Source organism: Microcaecilia unicolor, chromosome 1 (assembly GCF_901765095.1).
Source record: "Microcaecilia unicolor chromosome 1, aMicUni1.1, whole genome shotgun sequence".
In the NCBI taxonomy this organism is placed as follows: Eukaryota; Metazoa; Chordata; class Amphibia; order Gymnophiona; family Siphonopidae; genus Microcaecilia; species Microcaecilia unicolor.
Genome location: NC_044031.1, coordinates 646,100,355 through 646,120,991, shown reverse-complemented (window position 1 = coordinate 646,120,991; position 20,637 = coordinate 646,100,355). Strand labels below are relative to the sequence as shown.

General features: G+C 41.9%; 1 protein-coding gene across 1 annotated transcript; it reads left to right on the top strand.

Moving 5' to 3' along the window:
• The first annotated feature begins 2,693 nt into the window (after positions 1-2,693).
• PGA4 (pepsinogen A4) lies at positions 2,694-18,388 on the top strand. The gene is made up of 9 exons (XM_030222375.1): positions 2,694-2,799; positions 3,771-3,924; positions 5,459-5,576; positions 8,295-8,413; positions 9,786-9,985; positions 12,277-12,393; positions 13,990-14,134; positions 16,214-16,312; positions 18,071-18,388. Exons 1-9 carry the CDS (start codon positions 2,747-2,749, stop codon positions 18,218-18,220), a joined length of 1,155 nt encoding a protein of 384 aa, XP_030078235.1. The 5' UTR covers positions 2,694-2,746; the 3' UTR covers positions 18,221-18,388.
• Positions 18,389-20,637: the final 2,249 nt, after the last annotated feature.

Sequence of the window (20,637 nt, the reverse complement as noted above, 5' to 3'; positions counted from 1 at the left end):
CAGCATAAAGGAACTGTTTTTCCCACACAAAGTTAAATATGGACACCGAAAAGGGGAAACTTTAGGTAGCACCTGACCCAATGCACCCCCACCCACAGCTCCAGCAACAGTGATCGCCCCTTTCCTTATGGGGCCAGTAAGAAAAATAATGATAACTATGCCCCACAGCACTGAAATCCACAATACAGGATTGCGAATAACAAAGCAAGCTCTGGAGCACTGACAGAAACGTTTTGAATATAACTTTTCCTCCCTTCACAGACCCCTTGAAAACTCCCCAACCCCTCAACTTCCCTTATATCCCCCCCCCCCCAATCTCCTCCTAGCAGTGAGAATTAAAAACTACAGAAGGTTTAATAAAACCTCACAAATTTGTTATTGTTTTCAATATCATTTGCTATTGTTTTGGATGAGCCAATACGGTGGCAAGCTCTGCCCACTGGCTTCAGCCCAGATAATAGGCCAGATAGACTCATGCTGTCTCCTGTCATTAAACCTCCTTGGAATCTGCCTGTGTCTAGCAATTGAAAATACAATATTGAAGCACTAACCCATACTTGCAGTGCTGCAGTTGGAGGACTCCTGCTCAGCTTAAAGGGAACAGTGCTCACAGAGTCAAAAGCAAAAAGGCATGTGAAATACCAATATACTGGCCTGCTCTATCAACAAACATTCCATCTAATGCTAACCTTATTGTATGAATCATGAGCTACAGAAACCACTCTGAAGACTTTCTTCAGTCTACATATGCCATAGAGATATTGGACAGGAAATTCCTCTTACATGTGTAGCCTCTTCTGTATTTGCTGCTGAATAGCAGCAGATGCCTGCAGGTTTGCTCTCTTCCCTCTAGGAGGTTACAGCAGTCCCTCCCTCTCTAGCACGAGGTGGCACAGCAACTCCATCTTCTCCTCAATTAAGTTTTCCTCTTGCTTGTGAGGTGCCATAATGGATTTATGTGTCCTCTGGCCTCAGAGAGGGCTAACCCAGATAAAGAACCAATCGGTAATATGCAACTGAATATATGTGGCACGCAACTAGGTATGTAGCAGCATATGCCATCACCCACCTGGTTATGGGTATCTGATAACAGGATACATAGTGCTGTTCTGCTTACACATTCAGAATTAAATGGTTATTCTATCAAGTAATTTCAACATTAAATGACTAGCACCATATATATTTTCCTAGCGTTCTGTACCGAAATCAAAGTGTATTCCATAATAACGCACATAACTTAATTAGGCTTGACAAGCCAATCAGCATTGATAACAGCAATTAACAAGCAATTATCAGCACTAGTTGGCAATAATTAGAATGTACATGCATAAGTTGCTAAGCATATTCTGTAACGCACTGCGCCTAAATTCTAATGTGCGCATCCAAAAAGGGTGTGGGGATGGGTGGGGAAATACACGTGTCATGGGTGTTCCGAAAAACTGCGCACATGGTTATAGAATACACCTGCTCCATGCATAATTCAGGCACCGAAGGTTTACAGGTGTAAATGGATGTGTCTACAGTTAGGCGCAGTTATGGCTGCTAAGCATATTCTATATACCACACATAAATCTAAGCAGAGTTTATAGAATACGCCTATATTCCGTGTGGATTTTTCAGGTTCTATATATAGAATCTAGTCCTTGGTGGCTGATATTTATCAGTGCACATTTGGTATGGTGGTCATACAGATTTTGAAAGGTGACTCTATGGGACCAAAAGCCTTGAAAACGACGTACGACCACCTGAACTTCTGGAAATCACTAAAAACTAACCTGTTCAAAAAGGCATACCCCACCAATCCAACTTAAATGCCTGATTTCTGCAACACAACAAAACTAAAGAACGTAATGGACATAACTCAACTCTTCCGCTGTACGATTCCCTAATGTGGCTATGCCACATGAACTCTATCCTACCACAACATCACGTTGTATTTATTCACACCGGAGCCTGCAAAGGCCTCTCCGGCACTATGTAAGCCACATTGAGCCTGCAAACAGGTGGGAAAATGTGGGATACACATGTAACAAATAAAAATAAAATAAATTATGTCTGGACATTTGCGGGTAGCTATCCTGGCATTTTCAAACATTGTCCATATATAAGGGTCGTTTTTTGTGCAGTTGGTTTTAGTGGAATAAGCTGCTGCTCACCAGGTTTTTGAATACTAACCCAATTAATACTAACGATCCCCCTTCCCCCTTTCCCAGCATTTCAAACCACCAAAAGGGCTAGAGTCCAAGAGCGAATTCCACCTCAGCAAACTCCAAGGAGGATTCCTCTGGCGATCTCTAACATTTGAAATGTCCTATGTGGCCTTCTCTTGAAACATTTGGCAACTCTTGGTTTAAAAATCAGCCCTAGGTTTGAAAATTGATAAAGCTGACAGGTACCAAGTTTCCTGGAAAGGGTCTCTTTACCTTGGGTGCTTTGGAATACTGGATCCTTTGTGATTGGCACATGATTGGAATGATTCACAATAAAGAGAAGTTAAGATAAGAAGGCTGTTTTTAGGCATGTTGATAAAGTCTTGAGATTATCAGGTTGCAACCTTGGCACAAGGACATTGTAAGTTATCATTGTTTTATTAGTGACATTTAATTTTTTTTATCATGAACATTAATGTAGTGATAACTGATGAGTGCTCTGAGCTATATATAAAGAGCCTTCCTCCCTGGTTGCCTGACAGTTGGGATCCAGGGATTTAGTTCTTTCTTGGGTAATTGGGGCAGACGGTAGAACCATGAAGTGGTTGGTGCTTCTGGCGTTAGTGGCACTTTCTGAGTGTTTGGTGAAGTAAGTTCTAGATGTTTTTCTAATTTAACTTTATCTTCTTTTTATTAATAAATGCTGTGCCTTTGATTCCCTTGACAGCACTAAAAGCAAGGGATAGAAATGAACCATATAGAAGGCCTATTAGAAAGTGTTAGAGATAAAAATCAACTCTAATGAACTACTACTAATTATTTCTATAGTGTTACTAGATGTTAACAGCACTTTACGCATTGTACTTTCTCTAGCCCTAGAGGGCTCACAATCTAAGTTTTTTGTACCTGGGGCAATGGAAGGTTAAGTGACTTGCCCAAGGTAACAAGGAACTGCAGTGTGAATCAGACCTAGGTTGCTAGGATCGAAGCCTGCTGCACTAACCATTAGGCTACTCCACCACAGCTGAAGACTAGAGGTCTGTGTTAGAGGGCCAGGCTAGTACCTTCCTTATGAGGGCTAGATGGTCCACCAAGAATTATACAGACTGGCCTTCCTAACGTGAGAGACAGGGAGAACAGCAGAATAGTGAGTGATAGAAAAAAAACTCTGTAATTGTAGCGTTGTAGCTCTAGGTATCTTGAGGTATAGAGACAAATCTAGTCTAAGGATGGTAATAATCAAAACTGTCCATTAGAAATGGACTTGATTTCCAAATCATTGATATTTAAATTAGAGCTAAGAGTCTGACATTTTCCCTTTTGTCTGTCATTCCCTTCTTTCTTTCTTTCTTTCTTTCTTTCTTTCTTTCTTTCTTTCTTTCTTTCTTTCTTTCTTTCTTTCTTTCTTTCTTTCTTTCTTTCTTATCGTTCTCTCTCTCTCTTTGCTCTGCTCTTTTCTTGTCTCTTTTTACCTATTATTATTTTCTCTATGCCTGTCCTACTCCTGTATTGTTCTCATTGCCTCTACTGTGCTTTGTTTTTCTTTGTTTCCACCTTTTTCTTTTCCTGTATTCGCCCCTCCCAATTTCTTCTTCTACTCACTCTCTCTCTCATTGTCAGGGTTCCCCTGCGTCGTGGAAAATCTCTGAGGCAGAACCTGAAGGAACATGGCCTGTTGGCTGATTACCTGAAGAAGCACCCTTATAATCCCGCCACCAAATACTTCCCAACCCTAGCCCAAGTATCCAGCCAACCTCTTGAGAACTACATGGATGTGAGTACTAACCAGTCATGTTCCGTATTTTAGGAAAGGTCTTCAATACCTGATTCTTCATCGTGGTGCACTCTGCATTCATTGTATAACAGAGAAACAAATGGCTGCTGTTTGTCTGGAAATGCCATGAACCCTAAATACTATTTGTTGTACTATAATTCATAAATATAGTATAGCGTATATTTTATGGAATAGCAATGGCATAAAGCTATAAGATACCCTATCCTTATAATCTTATGCAGATTTTCAGCACAATTATGTTTTCGAGTCTGAATCCTTTGACTGCTTTATGTGGATAACTTTACCATATAAAGTTGTCTCTGCTGTTTCTCCAATTGAATGCATAAGTTATACAGAAACCTGCTGAATTAGGCCATATTTCTTATAACATCTGCCCTGCTCCTGGATCGTCCCTAATCTCGCCCCACTTTGAATGGATACCTTTTGACCATATATCAACTTATACAGCCACAATGTGTCTGTTGTCCACACAAACATTTTCTTAAATCTTACAGTGACCAGCAGCCAGTGCTGACTACATACGAGCTTTTAAATATTGTTCTACTTCTGTGAATGGAAACGTGTAATGTTTATTCCAGTCTTGATATATCGCTTGTGCAGATCAAAACGGTTTAGAAATAAAATCTATAATATAGATAACAACGCCAATAATTTAATAGGAAAGAAACACTGACTCATTCAAGGCAAAAATCACACTGCAAACTGGGTGACAGCAAACGCCGCAACAAGCCACCCTGACTCAAAATCGTGTTCCAAAAGCAGTTTCAAAATAAATCCTGGGAGATCGTTCAATAGCAAGGGGCCGAAAATAGAAAGTTGAGTGACGTGTTGACTCATCATGGGCCAGCTCAGGTCCAGGTAAAACCAGCTGGTTCTCATCCAAACATCTAAGAGACCTTGAAGGGGTATAAGGAATGATCAAAGATGATAGGTAGGATGGCCATCCACCTTACTTCTGTGCCCAGGCCCCCTTTCCCCTCACCCTCCATTATCTCACCTAGTAAGCACTGAGATGGATCGCACTGTTCTCTGCTGGTAATTCTGCAGTGCATCTTGTTCACGTACTTTATATCTGCTGCTGCTTTCTCTGAGCATCAATATGTGGTGTTATCAGTGCATTTTGTCTAGCAAAAAAGGTGCCGGTACTCAAATGCCAGGCCACCCTTCAGGGGTGGAGTGATCATTGAGGGACTCACCCCACAATAACCAGGACCACTGCAACCAGTCATAGAATCAATGACAAGGCACAATTTGTATGTAGAACTTGAGCTCTCTCATTAAAATACAAGAACCATGGGTCAAGTTTAGCAGACAGTGGAAAAGGTGCCGGTACTCAGTACCCCCAAGTACCCCCTCAAAAAAAGCCCTGGGTGTTATACTGTTTTATTAATTTACTCTAATTGAGTTCAGGCGGTTAAACTAGATAGTGAAGGTAACACGTGAACATGCATGAGTAGTAGCCAATTGTGGTGTAAAAGATTTAAGGACATTATTTTTTTCTATAATTCAACAGATTGAGTACTTTGGAACCATTGGTATTGGGACCCCACCCCAGTCCTTCACCGTGATCTTTGATACCGGCTCATCCAACCTCTGGGTCCCTTCTGTCTACTGCTCCAGCCAAGCCTGCTGTATGTAATTTCTCTCATTCAGCTGTCTAACCTGACTGCACGCTAACCACAATATTTCTAAATTTATACTGAGCTGCCAACTAGTTTCATTTCAGCTGGTCAAGTGTGCCCCATTGCATTATGGGATCACAGTTCTGAGCTCAATATGTAAAAGAGGATGATAATTCCCACCTAAATGAATAAAACCAGGAACAAATCAGCCTGACTAGCAGAAACTAGCTGATAATTCTAAACTTAAACCATCTGTTCTCATAATTGCTATTTTAATACTAGCCTGTGTATTTCTCATGTGAAGTGAGATTGAAGAACCTAGGAATGTTTGCAGTGAGGAGGTTGAGACTAGCGGTAAGATTCGGCAAAGATTTTCCCATAAGCACAGAATGACAGAAAACCCTGGAAGAATTAGACTATGTTAAGAAGGCAAAAAAGCACCCACTTGTTCCCTATTTTATAGAGACATGTAGATACCTATGGCAACATCTCAAAATGGCCACAAAAAGTTCCATCTGCCGAAAATGTCCAAATCACAATTTTAGAAAGGCAGAATTTGGATGTTTTATGCTGCAGTTTGTTAAAATAATAAGGCATGTAGGAGGTATGTTTTGGGCTGGACTAGGGTGGGTGCAAAATTAGGATGTCTTTCAGTGATAACGGAGCAGGAAAAATGTCCAAGGTAAAAAAGAGGTTTTTTTTTTTTTTAAATCTAGACCTGTTTCAGTCACATCCAGGGTACAAAATGGTGCCCTGACTGAACAGCTGTCCACTGGAGGGATTAAAGCATGATCCCTCCTTAATCTCCCAGTGGTTACTTTCCACCTTCCATCCCCCTAAGAAGTGAAAGTGGATACCAGGGTCTATGGCAGCATCAATAGAGCAGCAAGCAAGTGTAAGGAGTAGCCTAGTGGTCAGTACAGTGGACTTTGAACAATGGAACCCAGGTGTAACTCCCACTTTAACTCTCTTACTTCTACACAAATATGTGAGCCCTCCTTGAATACAGAAATGCCTACTATACCTGAATTTATAAGACAGCTGCAAGCATGATGGCTATTGTAGTGGTGTAACTTTAGGTACAGTAGATTTTTATCTGTTCCTGGAGGGCCTACAATAACATATAAAGGAATTAAGGTGAGATTTGTACCTGGGTCCCATTGTTTAAAGTCCACTGCACTGACCACTAGGCTGCCCCTCTGCTCTGCAAGGATGTCTGTTTGGCCATTTTTGTACAAATGATGCTAGATCGAAGTTTTTATGTTTGTTTGTTTTTTTGGAATTTATATTTTGGACATTTCATTTTAGAAAATGGCTGTTCATTTTGGATGTTTTCAGCGCAAGAACATCCTTCTTACATATTTTTCCTGTTCAAAAATGGCTGTGAGAAGGATGGGGGTTTTGTTTTGGATGTTATCCCTCAGATTCTAATATATGGCGCTTTGAGTCACATGTAAATTTGGGCACAAGCCCAATTTGTGCACTCAACTTACTTGAATAGAGAGCAATTAGCACCAATATTTGGGCAATAGCAAGCAATTACTGGCAATAATTAGAATTTATGCATACATCTTTTTAGGTGTATTCTATAAGGAGGTATGTGTAAATGCTAATGCACGGACATGAAAAGGGGACATGGCCATGGGAGGAGCATAGGCGGATTGAGGGTGTTTCTGAAATTTACGTGCTTTGTTATAGAATTAGGGAGGTCCGTGCCTAATTTATGCGTGGGGTTTTACACCAGGTTTTCATTAGTTTAAGTGGTTGCACCTAAATGTAGTCGCAGTTCCCAATGCTAAGTCCTATTCTATAAACCACGTCTAACTTTAAGCTTGGTTTATAGAATAGCTATTTTTTTGGCACCAAGTTTTTAGGTGCAATTTATAGACTCTAGTCCTATGAGCTGGACATCCCAATTCTGACTTGGACATTCTTTCGAAAATGCCCCTCTAAGTGTCTTATACAATACTAACTCAAATTTAGGAACCTCATCCTATTTACACCAGCTTGAGACTGCACATATGTCATGGCTAAATACGTCTACATCAAAGTTGTGCCCAATTTTGTGTGGGGTAGTTGAATAAGAGGCATTTTATGCACCAATACTGGCATGTATGTGTGAAAATGTCTTTACAGAATTATCCTCTGTATGGATAAATTAGACCGGTGGTTCTAAAACCTGTCTTAGGGAGATCTCCGGCCAGTTAGGTTTTCAGGATCTCCAAATACGCAAAGAGAGAAATGTGCATGCAGTTGAGGCAGTATAATATCAACATCATCGGCAGCTTGATATCATGAAAAGTTGACTGGCTAGGGCTCCCCCAGAACAGGTTTGCTTCAATCATCAGAAAAAGTAGAATGTCCTTATTCTGCTTTCTTTTTCCATTAATATAATAATATAAAAGGTTTTGAACTTTAATCATGGTGTCAACGAGCAATCTATGAAATTATAAACATGAAGAGTCAACGTGTAGCAAAGCATGGAAAGTGATGAGGAGTCAGTGAAGGTCTTTCTGAATGATAATGTAAGAGAAGATAGCCTGAGATTAAACAGCTAAAGACAGTTCTATGGTCTTTATGTATTCATGTGTACACATAAACGATTAGAATACCAGCATGTATGCACATCCTTGCCACCTGAAACTAGGCAGCTCCTTATACAATTAGCTGCAAGTTGTATCCTAGGTATTATGCTTGGAACTCATGTTTCAAACTTTCTCTCCATAGCAAACCACAACAAGTTTAACCCTCAGCAATCCTCCACTTTCCGGTCAACCAGTACTAGTGTTTCTATCGCATATGGAACTGGGAGCATGACAGGAGTCTTGGGCTATGACACTGTACAGGTCAGTACAACAGAGAGAGAGCCACTTTCTTAAAAGGGGAGAATGAAGACAGGAAATCATTTAGAAAAGAAATATACAGAAACATAAAAGAAAGACAAAAGACAGAAATAAAGACAAATAAATGGAAAGATAATGAGAGATTTATTTATTTAACATATTTATGGCCCGCTCATCCAATTCATCTAAGCAGATTACAATAAACATTAATAATTAAGTGCAAAAACATACATAACAAAACAAGAACAAAAATCCCATCCCATCCCCGCTCTGTCTCTCGGCAGCTCTGCTGGGATCCACACCCAACTTTTGGCATGAGCATTTCCACCAACTGAAATCTGACGTAAATCGTAATGCATAAATTAGGCGCAGATCTCCCAAAATCTATAATACTTTGCTCATCTTTAGTGAACGCCCATGACCCACCCATGTTCTCCCATGGCCATGCCCCCTTTTCAATTGCACGCTAAAAGATTTACATGCATGTACATCATTATAGAATAGCAACTAGCAAGATGTGCACGTGAATTCAAATTGCTGCAAATAATGCCAATGATTGATTTATAGCAACCAATTATTGGTGCTAAATGGTTCATTAATCAATTAAATTGCGCACACAAATTGGGTGCGGGCCCACATGTGTGTATGCAATTTTGAGCACCACATATAGAATATGAGAAAAAGTGCTGAGGGATTTTTGCCTAGATCTTAAATTTAACACCATTGGGCATAAGTCCCTTTGCTTAGTATTCCTATGGATTTTTTCTCTTCTCGAGGTTGCTGAAATTTAAAATCATACAAGAGGATTGTCTTGCTGGATATGTGCAGTTTGTTTGCTTACTTTCACTTTAAATCAGGGATTCTCAACCCAGTCCTTGGGACGCCCACAGCCAGTTAGATTTTCAGGATATCCACAATGAATTTGCATGAGATAGATTTGTATACCATGGAGGTAGTGCATGCTAATGTATTTCATGCATATTCATTGTGGTTAGCCTGAAAACTTGACTGGTTGCCTGTGTCCCAAGGACTGGGTTGAGAACTCCTGCTTTAAACCAAAATCCAATCCAAGAAAAACCCCTAAGTCTGTCTGACTAATAAACATTGAGTTGATGCTCCCACTCATGAAGGCTCCTTGTGCTTTTGAGTTTCACTTCTGTGTTGGGTGTACTTTGGACTCCCTCTCTTGCGTTTGTGTGCCTTAAAGAATAGCCATAACCACTTTTTCATGCTTCCACAGTCCTGGGAAATGCTATTCTTTGTAATAAGATGTGCTTCTATAGATCAGACTGTGTTATTAGTAGGCATCTGGGACTTAGAAAACCATACTATCAAAATAAGGAACGAAGAGAATGGTTGATGTTTGTCTTTGTAGGTTGGAGGCATTGCGGACACCAACCAGATCTTTGGCCTGAGTGAGACTGAGCCCGGCTCGTTCCTCTATTACTCTCCCTTCGATGGAATCTTGGGTTTGGCTTACCCCAACATTGCCTCCTCAGGAGCCACCCCTGTCTTTGACAACATGTGGAACCAAGGCCTAGTGCCACAGGACCTCTTTTCTGTCTACTTGAGCTCGTAAGTCATAGATGTTTGGACAGAGTATTAGTTTTGCATTGAGAAGAATCTATTGTATGGAAATTTCCACTAGCTTCTTAGCCTGATTGATTTATATAACTATACTTTTTGAATTGGGAATGTGGGGTGGGGAGAGATGAGGGGAGATAATAAACTGATTGTGAATAGGAATCAAATATAGGAATTGTTCTTTGTATGATATGAGGCATCTCAGTTATTTCAAAGTAAAATATTTTACTTTCGGTGTTTTGGGCACATGGAGAGCTTTCAGCTTTCTCACTCTCTCCTGCAGTACATCTCATGCATAACTTACTTTATGCTGGGAAACATAGGGAGAACAATTTTGAAAAGCCATTTTCACAGATTAATGGCATCTGAAAATTGCCCACCTCTTGGGCAGGTAAAATTACATTTATAGGGGACTATATATGGAATTTTACCCACACTAAAGAGAGACATTCCTAGGGGTTTGTTGTGAGGAAGGTTTCTAAATATGGATCTATGTTTGGATTTTCAAAAGTACACCACACTTGCCCTTTGATAATTGGTGCAAATTCTATGTTTAAAATGTACCCACAGGCTTTGTGTTTGTGTGGACTGGTTGAAAATTGTCAAGGAGGGTATTTTTTTTTTGTTCCAATATTTTTATTGTGTTTTGTAGTCAATAACAAATGGCTAAAATAAAAGCAAATAACCAGTATAACAGATTAACAATAACAAAGCATCAGCATACATGTTCAGACTAAGATTATACAAGAATTATTGCTATAACAAGTCATGATCATACATAAATTCAACTGTAAGAGAGGTTATTATGTAGTTGATCTAGTAAAGAAGTCCATATTTTATTGTATTTAACAAGTGAGTTATATTTTTCAGCCGCAGCATATTCATATTTAGCTAATATACACACAGAATTTCACCAATTTAAATACGTTACTTTGGTAAGGTCTTTCCAACAAAAGAAAAGGGTTCTTAAGGCTTGATGTAACATTATGTCTAATAATTGTGCTTGATATTTGTCTAGTGGTGATTGTATCATTAAGGAGGGTATTTAACACATAGGCAGAGTTGCCAGATGCCAGTGGAGTAGCCACGGGAGGGGGTGGTTCAGAGGCCTCCCCCTCCTTCCCACGTCAGGCTCAGACCCCCTCCAACATTGTGGCAGCCAATACATGGCTGGTAGGTGTGCTCAAGCCCCGCCAACCAAACATTTTTGCTGCTGGTGTCCTGCCCATATTTGAACTGAGCAAGCTGGCATCAGAGGCTGAAGTAGCTTGTCTGCATCCCCACTTCTCAGATAGAATGTGCAGAGCTCGCCAGCGGGTTTGAGCACCCCAACAGCAAAGTAATGATCCGGGGGGAGGGGAAAGCATGGCAATGGTGGCAGTGGGGGGAAGGGTGAGTGAGAGCAAATGCTCCCCCCCAAAAAAAAATCAACTTCACACTATGCCAAAATATCACCTAGGACAGTCTTCACCTTTTTCCACTGCATGAATGTTTAGATGTTCTTTTTCTTTATTAAGGAAATTAAAGCTATTTCTCTCTACTGGCAAGCAGGGGCGTATCTGCGTGGGGCCACAGGGGCCTGGGCCCCCTCAGATTTCACCCCGGACCCCCCTACCGCCGTTAACCCTCCCTCCCCCCCCTCCCCGCCTACCGCCGTCACCTATGCCCGAGGTCCGCTTCCTCCTGCCGGCTTTTTAAAATATTGCGTCAGCTGGCGGGGGACCCCAACCCCCCGCCAGCCCAGCCGCGGTCTTCTTTAACTTCTTCATTCTCGTTGTGCTGTGAAAGCTGCTTGCATCCTTAGTTCCAGTTGGACAGAGTCTGATGTCGCAGTACGTTGACGTTACAACGTGCTGCGACGTCAGACTCCGTCCAACTGGAACTAAGGATGCATGCAGCTTTCACAGCATGACGAGGATGAAGAAGTTAAAGAAGACCGCAGCTGGGCTGGCGGGGGGTTGGGGTCCCCCGCCAGCTGAAGCAATATTTTAAAAAGCCGGCAGGAGGAAGCGGACCTCGGGTGTAGGTGAATGCGGTAGGCGGGGGAGGGAGGGTTAATGGCGGTAGGGGGCGGCGGCGGCCGGGGGGCTATAATGTGCCCCCTCACTCTAGCCCCTGCCCCCCCTACCGCCGAACCTCAGATACGCCCCTGTGGCAAGAGGGCAAAATTAGAATGGACTTAGCTTATTCTACAAGACATTGATTCATCTGATTCACAGAGGGACTTATTTATATGACAAATACACAGTGTATTCTTATTCTTACAATCGTATGCCCTTTAGTGATGCCCAGAGTGGCAGTGTGGTGATCTTTGGTGGAATTGACTCGTCCTACTACACGGGAAGCCTTAACTGGGTGCCTCTTTCCGCTGAAGGGTACTGGCAGATTACTGTGGACAGGTAAGTATTACTGATGCTGCTGAAATCTTTCTTTAATTGTGGGCTGGAGATGTAGAACAGGAGAGTTTGCTGATTCAGAAAAATAAACTGAAAGACTAAACCTTCCAAATGGAAAGAGTAAAAAATGTAAGCTTTGTGGGAAACTCAATCTTCATGCCTCCTAGTTAATGGCAGTAAATGGAGCACGTGAGAGTGGTATGGCTTGATGCTGCCACCTAATGCAGAAAAAGAGTGGTTTTAATCTTTACTTGAACAATTTAGAATCTGAAAAAAAACTTTTGATTAATTGTAAAATTGTAATTTACGCCAAAAATCAGAACATGGAACACATAAGAAAACTGGAGAAAAAAAGAGAGTTATGTTCATGTAGCACATGGACTTATTAAAAATAAACAAGTGTGCTAGAATTCTGAAAATATCTGATAGATAAGTTATGATGTGTAACAAAACGCTTTCACTAAACTTGGAGACATGAACGTTAGAAGTTGGGTCCCTGTGAATGCAGTTGTAGGTTCACATCTCTCTTTCTGGGGATCATGATGTACTCTGTTCTAAAACTGTACTAGAATTTTCAATATAACAATGCCTTTGTATCGTTCCATGGTGCGCCTGCACCTTGAGTATTGCGTTCAGTTCTGGTCACCGTATCTTAAAAAAGATATAGTGGAATTGGAAAAGGTTCAAAGAAGAGCGACCAGAATGATAAAGGAGATGGAACTCCTCTCGTATGAGGAAAGGCTAAAGAGGTTAGGGAAAAGAGATGGATGAGGGGAGATATGATTGAGGTCTACAAAATCCTGAGTAGTGTAGAATGAATAGAAGTAAATCCATTTTTTTTACTTGTTCCAAAAATACAAAGACTAGGGGACACTCAAAGAAGTAGCATGGAAATACTTTTAAAACAAATAGGAAGAAATATTTTTTCACTCAATGCATAGTTAAGCTCTGGAACTCTTTGCCGGAGGATGTGGTGACAGCAGTTAGCGTATCTGGGTTTTAAAAAAGTTTGGGCAAATTCCTGGAGGAAAAGTCCAAAGTCTGCTATTGAGACAGACATGGGAAACAACTGCTTGCCCTGGGATTTGTAGTATGGAGTGTTGCCACAATTTGGGTTTCTGCTAGGTACTTGTGACCTGGTTTGGCCACTGTTTGGAAAACAGGATACTGGGCTAGATGGACCATTGGTCTGACCCAGTATGGCTACTCTTATGTTCTTATGTTCAGTCTCTGGAACACTCTCCTCTATGCCCTACACAAGAATCTTTTATGGAGTTGAAATCTGGCCTTAAACCTTTCTATTTAAGGATGCATATAATTTATAATATCATAGCTTAATACCCTTTAGAGAATGCTGCTATACCAATACACTCTTTACTTTTATTGCTTTCCAATCTATTGACGTATTTCCTTTCAGTTTTATTATTGACTAACTATTGTAAACTGCCCAGAACAGCAATTGATGGGCGGTATACCAAGTACTATTAAACTTGAGTCTTATCTGGGCTCCTGAAAGAGGGGAATCTGATTTCTGGTCTGTGACTGAATTCACTATGTTTAATCATTGAGGCACCAACGCTCTCTTTCTCCCTCACCCAGCGTCACCATGAATGGAGAAGTCATTGCCTGCAGTAGCAGCTGTCAGGCTATTGTGGATACTGGAACTTCTATGCTTGCTGGTCCACCCACTCCCATCGCTAATATCCAGTCCTACATTGGAGCCAGCCAGAACTCTGCTGGCCAGGTATACAATGAAAGCTACGATATCTCTTGTAGAGATGGCAATTTGCAAAAGTCATTTACCAGGATAAACGGTTGTTTCCCACGGTAAACAGGCTATTGAAAAACTGCTCACCCTGTAGGCAGGAAAAGTATGCAGGGCGATCAAGCCCGAACTTTTACCTGTGGAAAGAACAGGCAAGCTCACACTTGGGTTGGGTTAGGGGAGGTTAACAACATGCACAGTTTTACATTTTCAAAGTCTGTGCATTGGTTTATGTGGAAAATTATCTGTACAAAAAGCAGGTGCAAAACTCTGTGGGGGGAGGGTCCCTTTGGGCAATTTTCAAAGCAAAAATACCCATAGACTTTACAACACTCACATCATTTAGCAGTCCTTTTACTAAGGTGTGCTAACAGATTTAGTGCATGCTAACGAATGAGTGTGCATTAAGTCCCATGCAGCCCATAAGTATACAATGGGCTGTATGGTATTGATCGTGCGCTAAATCCATTAGTGCACCTCAGGGGCGTAGCCAGACTTCGGCGGGAGGGGGGTCCAGAGCCCGAGGTGAGGGGGCACATTTTAGCCCCCCAGCGCCACCGACCCCCCTAATTTTTTATCCCCACCTCCACCCCCACCGCAGCCACCACCACTTTTGACCCCCCCCCCCCCGGTGCTAACCCTTTCGACCCCCCTTCCTGTCGCTGCCAACCCTCCCCCGCCGCTGCCGTCGAGTACCTTTGCTGGCTGGTTTTCTGGCGGAGGTCCCCAACCCCCGCCAGCCGAAGTCCTCTTCTCCAGTGCGACCGCGTTGCTAATCTGCAAGGTTTCTGTTTCTGCGAGTCTGACGTCAGACTCACAGAAACAGGAACCTTGCACATCAGCAACGCGGCCGCGCCGGAGAAGAGGACTTCGGCTGGTGGGGGTTGGGGACCCCCACCAGCAAAGGTACCCGATGATGACGACAGCAGCAGCAGCAGCAGGGGAGGGTTGGTGGTGGGAGGGGGGGTCAAAGGGGTTGGTGGCAGGAGGGCCAGGGCCAAATCTATGGGGGCCCATGCCCCCATGGCCCCACGTCGCTACGCCCCTGGTGCACCTTAGTAATAGGACCCCTTAGAAATTTTTCCCATGAAGAGTAATTTTAAAAGACATTTCTATGAGTAAAAGAGTTTGGGGAAAATTCTAGATATAGCACCAAATGTTTGGTGTTACTTCCAGGCTGAATTTTTGGCATGAAAAAAGCGTTCTAATGGCTGCAAGACGCCAAAATGGGGCAGAAATGGTAGATCCATGTGAAATATTTTATGTGCTCATTTATAGAATAGCACATAAGTGTTTCCATGGGGATCTGCAAAGGGTGGTGGCCATAAGAGGAGTATGTGTGGGCCAGGGGTGTTCCCTTAAAATGCGCGCAGTGTTCTAGAATTCGGGGATCCACGCCATTATCAACCAGTCCAGGTAGTACGAAACAAACATTCCATTCAAACAAAGATGTTCTCCACTGCATTCAAGAATCCAATTCCCACCCAGTTCCATTACTAACCTCCGCCTAAGTGAATCAGAAATGGTCAAGAATGAGATCTGTTCTACACCCTTAAACCCACTATCTCTATTAACCCCTATCACTGACATTAGAGCTGTTGTAAATGCAGTCCTTGGCAGATAGAAAATATTATTGATATGTGTTACATAGTAACATAGTAGATGACGGCAGAAAAAGACCTGCACGGTCCATCTAGTCTGCCCACGATAAACTCATATGTGTATACCTTACCTTGATTTGTACCTGTCTTTTTCAGGGCACAGACCGTATAAGTCTGTCCAGCAGTATTTCCCGCCTCCCAACCACCAGTCCCGCCTCCCATCACCGGCTCTGGCATAGACCCCGTATAAGTCTGCCCTCCCCTATCCTACCCTCTCAACCACCAACCCCTCTTCCCCCTGCCACCCAATTTCAGCTAAGCTTCTGTGGATCCATTCCTATTGATATGTGTTAAGTTACTAACTTCACTCTCATCATCTTGTGACATCATTAAAGTGCTCATTCGCTGAAGAAAATATGATGCTAATTTATCTTCCTGTCCTTTTCCATTCTACCAGTATGTGATCAACTGTGCCTCCATCAGCAGCATGCCCGAAATCATCTTCACCATCAATGGTGTCCAGTATCCCCTGCCGGCTAGTGCATACGTCAATCAGGTAAAATAATCTATCCAGAATAAAGTCTGAAAATCCCCCTTTTCTGTTCAGTACTGAAGGAGAATTATAGTTGCAACCAACTAAAGGACAAATGCTATTTCTTTTAGCTGAAACAGTAGCACATTTACAACAAATTGGAGAAAATATATTTATTTCACTCCGCACAAAATTGAGCTCTGGACTTCATTGCCAGATGAAGTGGTAAAAGCAGTTGTGTAGCTGGATGTAAAAACAGATTGGACAATTTCCTGGAAGAAAAGTCCATAAACCATTATTAAGGTAGAGTTGGGGAAATCCACTGCTTATTCCTGGAATAAGCAGCTTGGAATTTATTTTTTGGGAGAATCCTGCCAGGTACTCATGACCTGGATTAGCAGCTGTTGGAAACAGGCTACTGGGCTTCATGGACATTTGGTCTGACCTGATATGGCACTTCTTATGTTCTTGTGTCTTATAACAGATTCAGAAAATAACCTTGAAAACAAATTAGAGTTATCCTTAGCTGTCCAAGGTCATGCATTTATTGTGGAGACAGACAAACAGCAGTTGTGATCCAAGGAAGGACGAGACAGCTGTTCTACCTGCTTCTCTGCATTTGAACTGATTATTTTTCAGTGCAGGAATTGCAGTATTCATTGGCTACTTATACATTTACCAGGGAATATACTTGGAAACCAGTGTGACCCCTGATGAAGGTTATCCGAAACTTGGCCATGTTGGGTCTAGTTTCCATTCAAGTTACATTTGAGTGAACTTTTGCTGTCTTGTCCTTCCTTGGGTCACTGCAGCTGTCTGCTTGGATGCTGCAGCGGGTTGTTGCCTGCTTCGTTTCTGCTTTATTGTGGAGACATCAGCAAGAAAAAGAGGAAAAACAAAATTAATAATAATATACCATCTTTTGCTCCTAAAAAATGATAATGTACCCAAAGGAAACAAAGAATACTGTGATGTAAGCGAAAAAAGGGAAGAAGAAGAAACTGGAGGTATCAGATATATATCAGTGGCCAGGCTATTAGGTCTCCTATAGCACTCAGCTATTTCAAACCCTTGAGCCTGCTGTGTATCATCAATCACTTGCCTACTGGAACCAAAACCTCCATTTAATAACACATTTATTAAATTAAAATAACTATAATAAACATTTCAAATGTGTACTGTACACCAATTTTGAAAACATTCCTACTTTAAAGCATTAAACCCCGTTTACTAAGCTGCATTATAAGCGTATTAGTATCTTTAACACACATTAACCATGTACGCGCGTTAACCACGTGCATGCCTATAATACCCCTATAGGCACCTACATGGTTAGCGCACACACTAATTGTAGGCGCGTTAAAAACACTACGCACCTTAGTAAACAGGGCCCTAAATGTCAAACCGCATAAACAAGCAAACAAATCCAAAGGAAAAAATTAAAGAAAGACCAGGAAAAATCATTATTATCATTGGCGACTACTTATCCTGCGTCTGCAGGTTCAGCGTTGATTGAAAAATTCTGGGCAGTAGAATTCTTCAATCAGATCTGAAACTGCAGATGCCTCAGGTTCCTTTTTCCTCCCTTTTTTTTCTCTTACATCACAGAATTCTTTGTTCCCTTTTGGTATGTGATTGTGGAGACAGCCATTTTATTCACTACTGAGGTCATTAATCAGTTTTCTCACACACTGTTGCTATAGTAATGTTTTACTTTGTACCTCACAAGACATGTCCAGATATTACCTTTCAGTCCTCTCTATCTTATCTTTCCATTTCTAGAATCAGGGTACTTGTACCAGCGGCTTCCAGTCCATGAGTCTGCCTACCTCCTCTGGAGATCTCTGGATTCTGGGTGATGTCTTCATCAGACAGTATTATGTAGTTTTTGACAGAGGAAACAACCAAGTTGGCATGGCCCCTGTTGCCTAAACCAGATGCTTCAAATATTGATTCTTCCAACCTATTTTGGTAGCTCCTTGTCCAGAGAAGTGTATAGTAATCATGATGTCTTCAGCGAGCAGAGATGTACAGACTGTACAGAAGCATGGATCACACTGTGGTGTTAATTAATGTAGAATAAAGAGGTATTTAAAAGCAGCACAAACCTCCATTACTTTATTTATTAGTCCATTATGATGTCGTTTCAAGGCTTTTTCTCTCACTTCATTTCCACCTGGCAAATCAAGTTATCCAAAATGAATAAAGCAAGATGAAATGCTGAGACCCAAACAGACAAAAATCACTAAATATAAGTTCCATCATGAGGACCTCACATTGTCTATGAAACTATAATATAAAGATTTCTTGCTGTGGCCTAAGGAGGCAAAGAATCTATAATATTACCTTACAAGGGACAGGGTTTGCACATACTGCAGGATTGGAAGAAGAAAAAAGGGGGTGATGCTTGGGGCAGATAACTTTTAAACTTGTGCCAGAGAGAGCAGGAGTGAGGATTGCTCCTGTCATGATTCCTCAGACACCAGGGAACCCCCCACCCACCCAGTGGGTAACAGAAGGCCTTTGGGGTTGGGAGTGAGGGGAGAGAAGAGGCACGATACTGATATGCTTCAAGGGCTTGGTGGGTGGGGCGGAGTGGGTGGCATGATATTGATGTGCTTTATGGTCTATGGTCTAAATGTATTTGATATACTACTATTCATAAAATACAGCATAGTGGTTCACAATAAAAACAAATCCTTAAACAGAAAAGAACTCCAATTTTGAACAGGATAGAAAAATAAGAACAGCACCATTAATACTAAAAGACAATTTAAAAGAAATAAGCATTATGCACATGCAGTCAGAACAGAATGTAGTTCACCAATTCCAAGTACCAGATAATGCTCAATTAACATCTCCAAAGGGCCGCCATAAATTTGGGGAATGATAATTCAAGAAGAAGCATAGATGATAATGAGTTCCATAGTGTTAGAGCCTCACAGTAAAAGTCTGATTGCCATGTAGAATCTAATTTTTCAGAGGATGGTGAAGGAATGTGTAATTGTTGATCATTCAATGACATAAGTAGTCTAGGAGGTACATATTACAGTAGACAGATACATAGAATTCTTGTGGAAAGAATTCTATGAGTAAGAGTCAACATCTTATGTTGAATACAATGACTTACTGGGAGTCAGTGGTTTTGAATAAAAAAAAGGGGTAACACGATCATATTTTCTGAGTCAAGCAAATATTCTCAAAGCAGTATTTTGTACAGATTGTAATAGTTGAAGGAGCATCTGTGTAATGCTAGAATAAATGGCATTACAAAAATACAAACGGGAAAGAAGTGTAGCGTAAAGCAAGACAAATATCACAGAACTGTCGCAAAGTAATAAAACAAGACTTAGTCAAGGCTGCAACCTGTGGGGGCAAATGACAACTCACGATCGAGAATGATACCAAGATATTTAAACTGCAAGAGTAATTCTAATAGGGAGCCTTGTAAGAAAAGTGAGAGAAATGGAACATTTTTGTTTCCCGTAACCAGCAAGCAATAGTCCACTAACTTATTTTGGTGCAACCAGATAGAAATTCTATCTAAACCTGTTTGAAGAAAAACTGTATCTGGATGTAAGGGAGTAATAGAAGATGGGGGTATGATACTAGCCAGCTTATTTTCGAAAGAGAAAGACGCCCATATTTCGACCCAAATCGGGAGATGGGCGCCTTTCTCTCATGGGAGCTCAAATCGGTATAATTGAAAGCCGATTTTGGGCGCCTCCAACGGCAGTCTGTCGCGGGAACGAATAAAGTTGACGGGAGCGTGTTGGAGGCGTGGTGAAGGGGGACTGGGGCCTGTTTATTGACCGAGGAGAGATGGGCGCGCTCAGCCGATAATGGAAAAAAGAAGGGTGGCAGAAGCGAGAATTTGGGCCGCTTTTTTTGGACCCTTTTTTTTCACGAACAAGTCCCCAAAAAGTGCCCCAACTGCCCAGATGACCACCGGAGGGAATCGGGGATGACCTCCCCTGACTCCCCCAGTGGTCACTAACCCCCTCCCACCAAAAACAAGAACTTTAAAAACTTTTTTTTCCAGCCTGTATGCCAGCCTCAAATATCATACCCAGCTCCATCACAGCAGTATGCAGGTCCCTGGAGCAGTTGTTAGTGGGTGCAGTGGACTTCAGACAGGTGGACCCAGGCCCATCCCCCCCTACCTGTTACACTTGTGCTAGTAAATGGGAGCCCTCCAAACCGCCCCCCAAACCCACTGTACCCACATCTAGGTGCCCCCCTTCACCCATAAGTGCTAAAGTAAAGGTGTAGGGTTGTGGGGAGTGGGTTTTGGGGGGGATTTGGGGGGCTCAGCACCCAAGATAAGGGAGCTATGGACTTGGGAGGTA

Excerpts from the sequence above, each read along its gene's own strand:
- PGA4 (XM_030222375.1), top strand. The coding sequence starts at position 2,747 with ATGAAGTGGTTGGTGCTTCTGGCGTTAGTGGCACTTTCTGAGTGTTTG. Across the intron at positions 8,414-9,785 it reads TGGGCTATGACACTGTACAG|GTTGGAGGCATTGCGGACAC; the intron begins GTCAGTACAACA and ends TTGTCTTTGTAG. Across the intron at positions 16,313-18,070 it reads CTAGTGCATACGTCAATCAG|AATCAGGGTACTTGTACCAG; the intron begins GTAAAATAATCT and ends TTCCATTTCTAG.